The 13,448-nt window shown below is 53.3% G+C and overlaps 5 protein-coding genes across 5 annotated transcripts; 1 reads left to right on the top strand and 4 right to left on the bottom strand.

Moving 5' to 3' along the window:
* Positions 1-2,656: 2,656 nt before the first annotated feature.
* Positions 2,657-5,435, bottom strand: ACET3X_004347 (uncharacterized protein; the record flags this gene model as incomplete). The annotated part of the gene is made up of 5 exons (XM_069450541.1): positions 5,013-5,435; positions 4,376-4,959; positions 4,073-4,273; positions 3,255-3,957; positions 2,657-3,200 (listed from the first exon to the last, which is right to left on the bottom strand). The coding sequence occupies exons 1-5, from the start codon at positions 5,345-5,347 to the stop codon at positions 2,657-2,659; spliced, it is 2,367 nt and encodes a 788-aa protein (XP_069308325.1). The 5' UTR covers positions 5,348-5,435.
* A 1,234-nt stretch (positions 5,436-6,669) lies between these two features.
* Positions 6,670-7,786, bottom strand: ACET3X_004346 (uncharacterized protein). The gene is made up of 2 exons (XM_069450540.1): positions 7,408-7,786; positions 6,670-7,330 (listed from the first exon to the last, which is right to left on the bottom strand). The coding sequence occupies exons 1-2, from the start codon at positions 7,726-7,728 to the stop codon at positions 6,803-6,805; spliced, it is 849 nt and encodes a 282-aa protein (XP_069308324.1). The 5' UTR covers positions 7,729-7,786; the 3' UTR covers positions 6,670-6,802.
* A 292-nt stretch (positions 7,787-8,078) lies between these two features.
* ACET3X_004345 (uncharacterized protein) lies at positions 8,079-9,287 on the bottom strand (the record flags this gene model as incomplete). Its single annotated transcript, XM_069450539.1, has 2 exons — positions 8,079-8,290; positions 8,345-9,287. The coding sequence occupies 2 exons, from the start codon at positions 9,285-9,287 to the stop codon at positions 8,079-8,081; spliced, it is 1,155 nt and encodes a 384-aa protein (XP_069308323.1).
* Positions 9,288-10,483: 1,196 nt separating this feature from the next.
* ACET3X_004344 (uncharacterized protein) lies at positions 10,484-11,223 on the top strand (the record flags this gene model as incomplete). The annotated part of the gene is made up of 2 exons (XM_069450538.1): positions 10,484-10,999; positions 11,050-11,223. 2 exons carry the CDS (start codon positions 10,484-10,486, stop codon positions 11,221-11,223), a joined length of 690 nt encoding a protein of 229 aa, XP_069308322.1.
* A 148-nt stretch (positions 11,224-11,371) lies between these two features.
* Positions 11,372-12,157, bottom strand: ACET3X_004343 (uncharacterized protein; the record flags this gene model as incomplete). The annotated part of the gene is made up of 3 exons (XM_069450537.1): positions 11,372-11,793; positions 11,846-12,020; positions 12,068-12,157. 3 exons carry the CDS (start codon positions 12,155-12,157, stop codon positions 11,372-11,374), a joined length of 687 nt encoding a protein of 228 aa, XP_069308321.1.
* Between the last annotated feature and the right edge of the window lie 1,291 nt (positions 12,158-13,448).

Genomic DNA, 13,448 nt, shown 5'->3' with positions numbered 1-13,448 from the left:
GCTTCTGTCGCCGATTGGATGCCGATAAAATCATACCAAACGGCAGTTCGGCCTTATTCCGCACCCATTCCACAAAGACACCGGATAGCGGACTACTTTCGCATTACGATCTCTTTCAGGATCAGAGAGATGCTACCGAAGAGCACTGCACGGGACGGCGATTGTCAAAAAGATGAGCACAATTGTACTGATATCTCTGCGATTGTCATCAGGAATGGTGACTGATACCTAGGTATGATTGTCGATCGTTAGTCCCCCTGGAATGAGGAGGGCGTGGGGATTCCGTCGTTGCAAGGATGACCAATGCTACGAAAGTTAAATTTTGCCATGAAGATGTGGAGGGAGATGTACTGGTCGATGGAATGGAAATGTTAGTGTCTTTGCCGTCCTTCACCTGAAGTACCTTGAACATGTTCTTCTCTAGTAGCCTGGGGTTCGCGCTTCTAGTCGAAGAAGAGACGCGGCCACTGGTTCCGCGTATGTTTCCTCACAATTACAGCGCGAGGATTGATATCCTTATCGGTCGCATGCTGTGAAATTTTCCCCAGGGTGTTTACAGTGTGTTACGTTGATACCTAGGCCTACTCCCCAAAGTGATACTCTTCACCTTTATACTACACTCTACTGATTGTCTTCGCTAGGAGGGAATCTTGCCACTTTGTAGGCCTGTACTCCGTGATGGACCGGACTTGGATCTGGCAATAACTGAAGGACGTGTGCATGTAGTCAAAAAGGATAGCAAAAAACATACAACAGCGGGGATTCGCTAGTGGTCACCCACCTAACTACTAATCCGCCGGTACACTGCTTGTATATGGCTGAGCGGACGGGAAGCCTAATTTTCAGTGTCCTATGGTCGTATGTGCAAGAATGAGCAGTGCTTTCGGATGTATACTCGGCATATCCAAGCTTGTGGCAGCGAGCAGCACTTATTGGTTCGGATGGGGACTAGCCAGCACTCTTCAGTAGTGTATCCTTCTCTTGTGTCCACAAAGTAAGGCATAGTGGTATGCCAGACAATGCTTAGGAAGCGGTAAGGTGGTTGTGGCAGGCGTGATATGCGGATCGGTTTGGTGACGTAGTAGACGTCGTAGTCCATTAAGGCGAATGGACATACATGTCTGAGTGCACAGTGGATGGCGAGAGCTCATGTGTGAGCACGGGAGAAAGTGCGGCATGCTGTATGCTGTGTACTCATGGTCAGCGGCGCAAAAGGCGACGGATGACTGCGGCACAGTCAAGAGGCGTCGTGGCAATGCGCAGGCAGAGCTGCGCAGGACCGTGAAACCGAAAGTCGCATACTGCGATAATATCACTGCGATTCATGGAGGTGTGATGTCGCGTCCGAGGAAGGCATGGCGAAGAAGACGACGCCAGCGCAATGACGTCGCGCGAACAACCGCGGTGCAAGAAGAGTGTGTCGCGCGCGCATGCAGGTCCAACGCGTATGATCGCCGCCGCTAGGCACCAACGCCACGATAATGCACCCTTGCCACCTTGCACGACTTGCGCGATCTAGGCCAGCACCGCCACACTTCTCATTCCCACTCTTGACATAATCTATCCAATGCCCACACCATCGCATCTCCACCCATCCGCCCTTCCGCCTTTCCAGCTGCGGCAAGACACGGCATACCAGGCATCAAGACACGTAACATGTTCCACCGAACGCGCTAACACGCTGTCACATGCTCCGCCGGGCGCCCAATCAAGCTACGACAACGACGTTGTTGGGTAGACGGGGGCGGGGAGTCATATTCCATTCCCGGTTCTCAATGCCCCCCAACGAAACATGGCCACAATGCTTCCGTTGAGAAAATCATGTGGACGAAAAGGCGGACTAGGCAATTGGGTCATGTCCGTTGACTCCGTGCGGAGTCCGTCGGATCACCAATTGTAAAGGAAGGCAACATGATCAAAAATTCGGACGAGACAATAAGCCGGATGCTGCGGATTAGAAGATGAGCAAGTTTGCAACGGGTATTGATGATGCCATACTACAGTATAGCCCGGTCGTCTTGCAGTGTACAGTCGTATCGCGTACTCGGATACTATACCCATCATGGGTATGATAGCGGCACGGTTGCCTGGGCATATGCGAACGTCTATCTAGGCAGCCAGCGCACGCGCCCTTTTATTACCAAACTTCGCGGGTAAGGCAACCCCGCTAGGCATGACATACGGGAAAGTGTTGCGATCGAGGCTAGAGCGTACATCGTTATTGGGGGCCGAAAGCCAAAGCCAACATCAACCTCACGCAACGAACAAGAGCATCACGTAGTTGGAATGCTAGAGCAGGCAGAATTTGGGTTGTGAGCTGTTTTTTTTTGTCGGATTATGAGTGGCATATTCTATGTATCCTTCTCCAGTCTGAGTGAGGTATCATCTAAAACTTCCTCCATGTCCTTCTCCTATCCAATCCATCGCAGTCTTTGGTATCATAGCTTTCGTAGATGAGCATGTACCAGCCATGCTCGGAGTGCGTATACGGTAAAGGAAACATTACAGTTTAGAGTGGTACAGGAAAACGCTCCAGTAATATGTACAGTGAGCGACAAGTTATGAAACAGAGAACGAGGCTGCGAGAGTGCGCCGTGAAAATGCACCCAATGACCTCAACGCCAATAATACGAAGGGACCCAAAAGCAGCTCATCATTACCTGTGACTCTGCTGCAAAGCCATGACAGCTTGCTCTAGTTGCCGTAGTCGCAAGTCCTTCTCCTCATTCTCCTGTCGAAGACGCTTGATCTCGGAGCGCATCTCGTCGTTGCCACGGTCCGAGACACCAGAGTCAGAGCCTACTCGCTTGCGCTTGAGACTCAGGTCCTCCTCCTCACGGTACTCCATGGGGCGGTTGTAAGGTGACTCCGACGCTCGTGACTCAGCGATGGGTGAGTCTTCCATCTCGCGCCGGACCATGTCGCGGCGGATGATCAAGCCATGCATGTCTGCTGACATTGATGTTCTCCGGTGTACGCGGCGAACATGCTCAGCCAGGTTCTCCTTCCGCGTGAAGCCGGCGCCTGAGCTGCGTTTGCAGTCGTGGAAGGGGCAGAAGAGAGATTTCTTGGTACCACCGTGCATCTTGTGAACTTCACGTTCGTGACGAAGAAGGCCGCCGCTGTACGTGAAGCCTTGGAGTTTCTCGCAACCCTTGGCGCTGCACTTGTAAGGTCGGTCATGTTTGTCCATGTGCTTGCTGTGGCAAAGTTAGTCAAAAATTGTTGTTAGAGCGGAACTTAGAAGCACCTACCTCCACTCGCATTTCCGGTCGAAAGATGTACCCCGGCACTCTTGATACTTGCACACCATCTTGCCGTCCTCGTTGCGCGGCGGTTCTTCGGCGCGTTTGTAGCTGTGGTTCTTCCGTAACGATCCGTCGTCATCGCCATCTTGTGAGGAATCCACAGAAATTGCCCTGCTGTGACTTCGTGGCGGGCTTGTGGTTATGATCGGTCGTTCGCCAGCAGTCGGAGATGTAAGGGGAGACCGGGGGCCGCTCATGCTGACGGGAGTAGGCATGTCGGTAAGTGAGTTGATGGAGATATTCCGCTTGTGCTCGTGCGGGACTTGGATAGGAGCGGGATTTGGAGATAGTTCGGCCATGATGTTCTGGTCGTATATGGGGAAGAATTCGGGGTTGTAGTACTGTTGCCGGGCCTCAGGCTGGCGATTTGGTCGATATATACCAGAAGACGCGAAGTCGGTTTGTGGCTGAGCAAAGAGATTGCTTTCCGCCGCTCCGGTGACTCTTAGTCCCGAGACTTGAGTAGATGTGATTAGATGACGCGGACGGTCTTGTGGTGGCAACGAATATGGATGCCAAGAATTATGGTCGGAGCCCAGGTGCGGAAAGGCCGTTAGAGGTGGCGCAGCAATGCCTGGATCTTGAGGCAAATAAAAATTAACGGGCGGAACTGCCTGATAGTCTTGGGCGGCAGGGCGATAATAAGTATCTGGATTTGACTCTGTTAGCTGCCGCTACCTAGGTACGGATTACTCCAGCCTGAAACCAGGGTAGGTAGACGTTCGTGACTCAACTCAAACGAACACGGGACACTAGGCACTCACTTGGTCGCGGCGACGGCGCCGCTCCTCCAGCCTGACTAACCGTCAAGACTGGCAGCCTGCTCGTAAGACCATCCGAACTCAGATCGGGCTCCCAGGTTTCCGTGTTTCGTGCCTGGAACAGATCATGCCCCACATCGACGTTTGTCGCATGCGTTGCATGCTGCGGCTGTTCGCCAATCAGCTCACGGCCGAGGCTTAGGTCTGTAATGCGTTAGCACCGATTGACGGGACAGCCACAAACCTTAACCACTTTGTCCACTTGGGTAGAAAGCCTCATTGGGCGAAGAGAGATGTAACACGTACAGTCTGACGATGCACCTGTATCCCACGGAAGGTTGAGGGTTTGTAGCACTGCGTCGTATCGCACGCGGTCTTTGTTGCGGTTCGTCTGTTCGTCCACAGACTTTCCATAGAACATCCAGCACACCCCCCACAGTACAGCTAGCGAGGGTTTGATGGTCCATGGAAAGGTACTGAGAGCTTGCGGCTTCTCGGCGAATTCGGTGAACCAGGCTAGTAGTTTGCGCTGCTTCTTGTCATGATCGCCATCGAGTAGCTCCTTGAATACCTTTTGTGCCAAGGCTCTAATGAGGTCTGTCTGCAGTCGCAGCAGCAGATGCTCATAGTTGGCGATGAAGTTGTCGTCAAGGATGAGTCCAGCGTCAAGCCCTTGGGCCAAGAGCCAGTCGTCACCATACTGCCGGCGACACTCCGCAAGCACGTTGATCGCTTCGTGTACTGCCACGAGGATCTGGATCGTCTCGTTCAGGGAACAAGCCTCAAAGATCGGCGTATTATGGTGTTTGAGGAAGAGTTTGTTGCTACCCGCAATAGACGAGAAGGTGTTTCCCGCGGCATGGAGCTTGCCGTCGACGGAGCGAAGCATACTAGGGCCGCAGGTTCAGTAGTTGAAACTAAACAAAAGTTTACGTGAACGTACTGTTGCACCTCATCCCCTAGGTTTCGACTTGCGGGAGCAGCCGGACCCGGCGTCTGCAGCTTGCGCGACGATCGCTTCAACTTGGGGTCCTTGTGCTGACTCTTGCAGATGCGATGGGCGACACGACGCAACTGCTTCGTATCCTGGACGCTGATCCGCGATAGACGGTTGGCAATACTCCGAAGGCTTGGCGAAAGTCTGCCGCCAAGGGCATTCGCATCGATTGAGCCATCGTGCACACGCGGCTTGACACGTCGGCGAAGCTGCTTGACAAATTGAAGAATCCTAAAGGTGAGGATGATGCTCGTTTGCTTGTTGCGCTGTTGGGTCGCCATTGCTAAGCGAGACGGGCGGTCCGAAGACGTAAGAAGAGACGTGTACGCAACCTTCGCCTCTTAGGTCCGTGGCTAGTATGTATACTTGGAACATCCACGGGCGGAGCACACTGGAGAGAGCCTGCCGGTGAGCCTGCCTTGGTGAAAGGGGAGTGTCAAGCCACGCTGTACGGCCACACCCTGCGTGATTCGCCGGCTGACAGCTTGTTGAAGTGCACAGCCACGACAGCCTGCCGCTTCTTAGCCTGGGGCATCAACGCCAGACCCGAGACCACCACTCTTGTCCTATCGTTTCCTCCAGCCTAGCAAATGACAAGGTCACGCATGATATCAGTGGTGTGGCGCAGCTGCTCTGTCTGTCCTGCACAAGAACCCTATAGGTAGGCACCTACGAATGTGCCGTGTTGACGCCGTTTGACCGCCATTGTTTTGTCGCTGCCTTGAGAGAAGCCCATGTTTCTCCAGAACCGGTGGCTTCTTCATGTGGAACTTTCAGAGACCATTGGGAGGTATCGTTGACCGCTTGACGTCTATAGTCCGATTCGGCAACATCTGCGGCCAGGATGTAACGAGGCTCCCCCGCCATGATGGTGCAACAGCCTTCCGAAACGAGCTGGAACATGGATCTTGCGTGACGTCTCATCGCTGGATGTGATTGCGGGTGATGTTCGGGTCAAAGAGGGCAGGATTGAAAAGACAGATATAGAGCATGGGGTGATGGTGATGGTGGCGTGGAAAGAAGAAAGTGTTCAGGCAAGGAATGTCCTCCAGGGCTTCGTCTCGCAAATGGACACAGTGAATCACTATTTCTAACTATAGGTGTTGACCAACTCGACACACTTTGCCTGGGCGATCCCAGCGTATAACCCAGCGCCACACGAAACATCCCCACAACTCCAGGCCGAAACATCGCGACATGTTCGCACCGAGTCCAAGTACGGATGACCGATTGTCCAAATGGAGGCCATGTGTGCGAGCTTTGACGTGCGGCCTCAACGGCTTCGGAAGCTTGTTTCCTTCAGGCATTGCATGAACAAGTTTTGAGTCTCTGGGCGGAGTGTTGGCTACCGAAACCTGATAGGCCTCAGGCGAGCGTTGTGTCAAACAGGCGCCGAGGTGTAGTATTTGAGTTTCTGCGACTATCTCGCACTCGTCTCTCCATTTGTCGATGGTTTGTTCCGTGAGCATTATGTGTAAGCTGTCAGTTCTCGAAGCATGCTGAGTAATGAGGGTGAAGCATTTTGACATGTGGGCGCTGCGCATTGGGGCAGTCATGTTTGTGTGGAGAGATGAAAGAAGATGCATGAGAAGAGACCCAGTTCCTTGGTCTGAGGAGAAGTGTTATCGCTCATGTCAATATGTTGTACAGCAACCACGCTGGTTAAGCGTTTGTTTTTCCTTTTGCCCATCTCTTTCCTATCCACCCTTCCGTCGGCCTCATGTGCCCTTTGGCAATCATGACCTCAGGCCCAACAAAAAGCTGCCACCACTCGAACCGCCACCACTGCCACCAGAGTTGCCACCAGGCAGATAGCTGATGTTGGGGTTCCTCGCGAGCATCTGCGCAATATCCTTCTGTGTCTCAATGCGCCTAATCAACACCAGACCGTCACCACTCTTTGCCACGGCCTTTGAGATTGTGTCGGCAGCCTCGGCTTCACCCTCGGCCCTGATGACGTTGGCTTGCCTCTCTTGCTCGGCCTTCTCTACAATGAAGCGCGCACGCTCGGCTTCTTGCTGTGCGATCTGCTTCTCTTCGACGGCCTTTGTGAATTCCTTACCGAAAGTCATGTGCGTGATGGAGACGTCTTCGAGGGCAATGTTGAACTCGTTGGCGCGCTTGAGCAGGTCGGCTCGGATGCGGTTGGAGACGGCCTCTCGCTGCGTAATGAGTTCTGCGGCGTCGAACTGGGCAACGATGGCCTTGAGGACTTCGTTACCGATCGAGGGCAGGACACGCTCGTCGTAGTCGAGACCGAGATTCTACAAAACAGAACGTATTAGCCGTAGTCGCTTGGGGTGTTGTATCGCTATACGCGCGGGTGAGGGGATAGACGCACTTGGTAGATCTTAGGCAGCTGCTTGACCTCTGGGCGATGCAGCACCCTCAGTGTAAGCGTGACCATCTGCAAGTCCTTGGACCCGGTCGTGGTGCTAATGTTCCGGGGCCGGGTCCTGACATCGAAGACGATTGCGCGCTGCAGCCACGGTACCAAGAAGTGTGTGCCCTCGTTGACGACGTTTTCCTTGACTCCGGACAGACGGTCGAAGATGACGGCGCGGGTTCCGCCCTTGACGTCGTAGAGAGAGCTCTGCACCACGCTGGCGCCGATGGCAGCCGGGACGACCCAGCGGAAGAGGGAGGTGGGTATCGCGGCCATGGTGGGCGGAGTGTGAGGGCGTGTTGTTGCTGAGGCGGCGGCGGCTGGCACGATGCGGAGAATCGTGACAAGTGCATGATGCTTCTACCACACCCGCCTGGTCTGTGCTTATGCGGCGGGCCAGGCCTGTGATTGGCGCATGGCTACACCACCACGATTGAAAGGTACACGAACACGCTGGACGAGTTGCCATATCTTTATTGAGGCTTCCATAAATGCCCATTGGGGGTATGCATACACGTGTGGCCTAAAGCCCTTCTATCAACTTCTCACCCACCCCTCACCTCCACTACCTCGACCATCTATCCCGTCTCAACCCGAGCAACAGCTACTGGCACACGGCAAAGCCATTACTGCTCGATGAAACCCTTGTGCTCCTTGTGCGCCTTGTACCAGTAGCTGTCCTCCTTCTTCGGCCGGAGCTCCTCCGACAGCTTATCGAGGATGACGGCCAGAAGCTTCTGCCGGCCATCCTCGTTCTCTGCGTCCCGGTTCCACACGGCAATCTGGACAGCGTTCCAGCGAACACTGTACGAAATTCCGCAAATGTCGTCGTTGAAGGCTGGTGAGCAGTTAGCATCTAACATGTGTGAGTGACCAAGAGAAGACGACTCACAAGCACGCTTGGTCTCGACGGCCCCCTGCAAGACGTCGCCGACGGCAAGCAGGCACATCTCGTGCCAGAACTGCGCCGCCAGATCCTTGCTGACCTTGAAGTACCATGCGCCGCCGCGCGTATTCCGTGGATCTTCCCATACCGGCTTCACGCCCAGGTGGAAGAGGTGTATCGAGTCTCTCAGCTTGAGATTCTCCACCGGTATGTTGTTGAAGTGCTGGTAGAACTCCTTGACGGACACAATCTGGTCTCCGAGCGGCTTGGGCCGGGTGAGGTACTCTTCTGAAGCCACCTTGTCCTTGGGCGCGGCCTGCTGACCCTTCTCTGCCCAAAACATCCACTTGAAGCGGAACTCGGGAACTCGCACCGACTTGAAGATGTTGTTGAGCATGGCGGTGCCGCGTGCAGGTGATGCTGTGGCGGACTGCTCCTCCGCCGATGCCTTGGGGAGGTCCGAGGTGCTGAGCACCGGGAAGCGGCCAGCCATGGTAGGAGTTGTGACGGGGATGCCGAGATTACTGCTGATGAGCTCGAGTTCCTTGATGTCGGAATGTGCGGTGAAGATGCGCTTGCTATTCTCGATAGCTAGGTCGTTGGCGAGGTCCTGGGTATTGTCCTTGGACTGAACGTTGGGGAAGACGACGTCTGCGTCACGGGGAATGGCCTTGTTAAGAGCGACGAGTATGCGATCAATGCTGACCCTGGACTCGTATGTTAGGGGATCGCTGGGGTAAGGCACGCCGTGCTTGGTCGCGTGTATGAGGCCTTCAAGGAGCAGGACCGAGAAGGGCTTGCGCGCAGCGGCAACGGTCCTAAGCTTTTGGCCGGATTCGTTGGCTGAGGCGAAGAAGGCTTCACGCTCGCTGATCTTGTCATGGTCAGCGTTGTGAGCAGCAGAAGCCCTGAGCATGCTGATGATACGAATGGTCTCGTCCATAGTCATGGTGTTGGATGTAAATATAGTGTAAAATAGATGATGTAGAGAAAATAGATTCTGACTGAGAGTCTTGGAATAAACATAGAAAACTGATAGAGGACGGTTTGCAGACTTGTGGAAAGGTGTGAAGAGCCAGAGTGTAATGGAGGAGGAAAGGTCAAGGACGAGCAATTGAAAGGTTTTCACGCGTCTGTCCAGCCACCCATTCGTAAAGACGAACAAAAGCAGGCAGCTCTATTGTGTGCTCCGCTCGAAAAGCGCAAAGCATCGTCGTGGTGAAGGTGAAGGTGGGAGGTGAAGACGAATGGGCCAACCAGCGTCCAGCGTTGGGCCTGACGAAAGCAGACGACATGGGCATATTGATAGAGGTAGGCGAGGCGTAGAACCGTCGAGTTCATGTGCAAAGCTCATGAGCGATGAACCGCAGGATTGAGCGAGGATTGCAATCGGGGTATATCAAAGGCCAAGGACGAATCTTGATGCAGTGGCAAGACGAAAATGAGACCATGGAATGGACGACACCGAGAAGACGGGGATACGAGAGAATCAATACATACCTAAAGTCGATATTAAACTTGTCTTGTAAAGACACCAATGCAATACCCTTGGTGAAGACCTGTGACGGTCCGAAGTGGGGCAGCGACACACCGACTCTGGCAAGGACAGAGACAGGAGACACACGAGCAGGTACAGCGGGACAGCACGACGGTGAGATGGTAAAGATTGACAAGGAGAGGTGAGGTCAGATATGTACGAGGCCAGCTGGACCTTTAAGAGGCTTAACCCCCCGGAGACTACAAGTCAGCCATGCAGGCGCCCGCCCTAACTACGTTTCAAGACGCCGTTTCACGACCCCTGTTGACACCAACGAGTCGCTTCCGCCTCAGGCCAATCTAGAGCCGCATGCGTTGTCTGTGGAGCATGCTACGGGGTAGACGGTACTTGTATACACAGCTTAGCATGTGCTCTTTGGACATGTGGTTCAGTATTGGCCTTGAGGCCATATGTGCTGGCGAGGGCAGTGACGTAGCGCAATGGTCTTCGCCCACTCGGTACCATTCCGCGAGAGATGTGCACCCGTGGGCCCGAAACTGAATCTTGCCCGACTTTTTCCCCAGACTTTTATAACCCACTTCCAAAACGCCTAGACAAACTCCAACAGCGCCTGTTAGCATTGCTCGTAGCAGACAATACCGGACAGCATGTCGTCGCCGTACATCCATGAGGCTGTCGCGCACCGCAGCAAACGCGTGCGCTTCTCCAACGAACCCGAATCTTCGCCGCCCTCCATGTCCTCCGACTCGGCCCTGGCATCCACCAATGCTGCAGCCGACTCTACGACGAATGCAAGCGACTTTGGTTCCTCGGATAGCGACAGCGAGTTGTCCGAATCGAGCGAAGAACCCAGCAGCGACGAGAGCTCAAGCGAGAAAGAAGACGACGACGCAGACAGCGGCGACGGCGAGAACACAGACATGGAGCTTGAGGAGCCAACATCACAAGACGGCATTGTAAACCTGCGCGCAAACAGGGGAAAGAAGCCGATTATGAGGTTGGGCGAGGAAGAGCTAGGACCCGACATTCGTGGTTTTCTCAAGGACTTTTTACCGCAGTTGAAGGCGGCGAATGAAGAGTTGGAGGCACAGAAGAAGGCGGGAACACTCAAGAGCTTGGACTCTCCCGACGCACATGACGAGGGAGAGCCATACATCGAGATGGCGAGTACTTGTTTCCCGCTGTTTCGCAGGACGCTGCTGACTGTGTCTAGGATCTTGGATTAGGCGTACTCGAGGAGAAAGACCCCAACGCGAACAGCGACGACGACAGCGCGAGCGATGCCGAAGATGGCGATAGAGAGAGGGATGTACTGGGAAGACTAATGGGGCGTGAGAAGAAAGATCCAGCAGGTATTGAGGTGGTGCAGAACACGACCGGTTCATAAAGACATGGCATTCAAGAGCAGCCCAGACGCTGCTGTCGCGCGTCGGCTAACTACTGGCACCCTATTCCTCGCACACCCACGCCGCGCATCACGCCCCAACGACGCCTCGCAAATGCACAAACTCTACTGTCTCCTCCGACCGCTGTACCTAGTGTCCGATACCCCCCTTTGCCCATGTCGCGTCAGCATTCTCGTGGATCTTCGGCACCTCGATATACTCTCTGACTCCCTTCTTCCTCTGGTAATCGCTGCCAAATCTCTCGTCTCTTTCCTTGACCCTCTTTTCAAAGTCCGGCATCTGGTCCGCCGCCGTATAACTCGTCATCAACTGAGGTGGGCCCAATGGCAGTTTGTCGCCCCGGTCCGTCTGCCAGAGATGGTAGATCTTGCCGTACAGCTCGACAACCTCTTCCATCTCTCTATTCTCGGCTACTTCCCACGCCGCCTCTGGGACGCCTGCTGGACGTGGCATGATTAGCATGCCTGACTTTACTTCGAAGACGTGCGAATGCCAGAGCTTTTGCTCTTCGGCATCGAGTGTCTCGTAGAGCTTGGGGGAGATCATGTATTCTGCACACTGGTTTAGTAGTGAGCTGCGCGGCCCGAGAGCTGGATAGCTTACCAATTCCAATGATTCGTGCGCCCTTTTCGGGAGAGTCGTAGAGGATACACTGGCGGACTTCATCGTTCAAGTGCGCGCAGTAGTGGTTGGCTTCGACTGCATCGCGCTTTGGATCATGGGCATATGCATGGAACGCGTTGAGATGCGCGCAGATCCTCTTGACTGGAGCGAAGTTCTGACCAAGTCAGTAGAGTCATTGTCAGAGAGAGCTGATGGACTTGCCTGAGTCATCCCAGCACCGGCCTCAAGTGTACTGTTATAAGTACTTTCCGGCTCCCCAGCCGTCTTGTTGGTTACCGGAAGCGAGTCCATCTTGTCTCGTTGTTGTTGTCTTGCTGGTGGTGATCTGCACTTGAGGCTTCAATTCGTAGTTGGTTGTGCGGTTGAACTTTTGCTGCTGGGAGTATGTATGATTAAATAGCTCGCCAAAGTCGCCGAATATAATCGCCGTTTAGAAAGAGTTTTCGGCGTCTCGAATGCCGAAGTTGACAAGACGCACATCAGATCACGAACATAGGTTGACGTCATCATGACCTGCGATTGGGCAAAACAGCGGACCCTGCAGTTCTCCTGGAGAAATCAATAGCTGACTACAGCGCATCTTTCAACTGGACTGTCTTCAGGGTGATTTACACGTATTTTGTCCCGCAATCTCATGTGCGCCGTCTTCTGTAGCTCGTTTGCTATAAGCTCTTCCAGTCTTAAAAGTCTCGGTCGCACTCACTCCATCCCTCATTCTGTTACTACCTTAGATTGGTTCGCAGTATGCCGAGTTTATGTCTGGTACCGGAACGTGATACCTTCATCGGTCGGAATACAAAATCATCGTTGAGACTCGCATGATCGGTGAATAGTCGAGTGTTTACGAAGTTGAACTTGACGTATCTAATAGCATGAATGCTAGTCCGAGCACGGCTGTTTCGGTCGACATTCAAGAGCAGGTATGTGAAGTCGTATAATGACACCTTACCTAACAAACTCCCTTGGCTAACTCAACATCTCCTCCTTTACATTCAAGAACCACTTATGAAAGATATAGAATATGGCCACCTTATTCTCGTATATCACAGTATAACAAGTGAAGGCGGTGGATTCATAAAGTCTATAAAACGTTACATTCGCTCGCTTCCTCTTGCTCTTGTTCTCTCGAAACAACACACTGACATTACTACTTACCTGGAACTTTACCACTCCTCGATTGACTCGAGTACAATTTGTAGCATCACATTCAATAAACTATCCAGAGAACCACAGTACAACAATACTTCGCGGTACTTCAGAGCTGAGAAGACACTCTGACTATACTTTCCACCGCCAACCAACCATTATCAGCGCCTCAACCCCACTTTGCCCTTGCTGATTATGTGCAAACGGTGGAGGTATCGTTGCAAATATTGCGGAAGTGATACGAATCCTCCTTTCAATCAAGACGGACCAAGAGAATTCAACGAATGGATATGGAACTACTGCCCTCCCGTTGTGAGTGCAAACAACCAGGAAGCCGTCAGAAATGGTAAGGAAATCGAAGGTCATAGTCTTGAAATTGGGTTCAAGAACTTTATGTCCTGTGACCGATGTAAAAAGCACCGTCAGCAACAATTGG

The sequence above is a fragment of the Alternaria dauci genome, chromosome 3, assembly GCF_042100115.1.
Source record: "Alternaria dauci strain A2016 chromosome 3, whole genome shotgun sequence".
NCBI lineage: Eukaryota > Fungi > Ascomycota > Dothideomycetes > Pleosporales > Pleosporaceae > Alternaria > Alternaria dauci.
The sequence above is the reverse complement of the archived record's forward strand: the minus strand, read 5'-3'. Positions and strand labels throughout refer to the sequence as shown.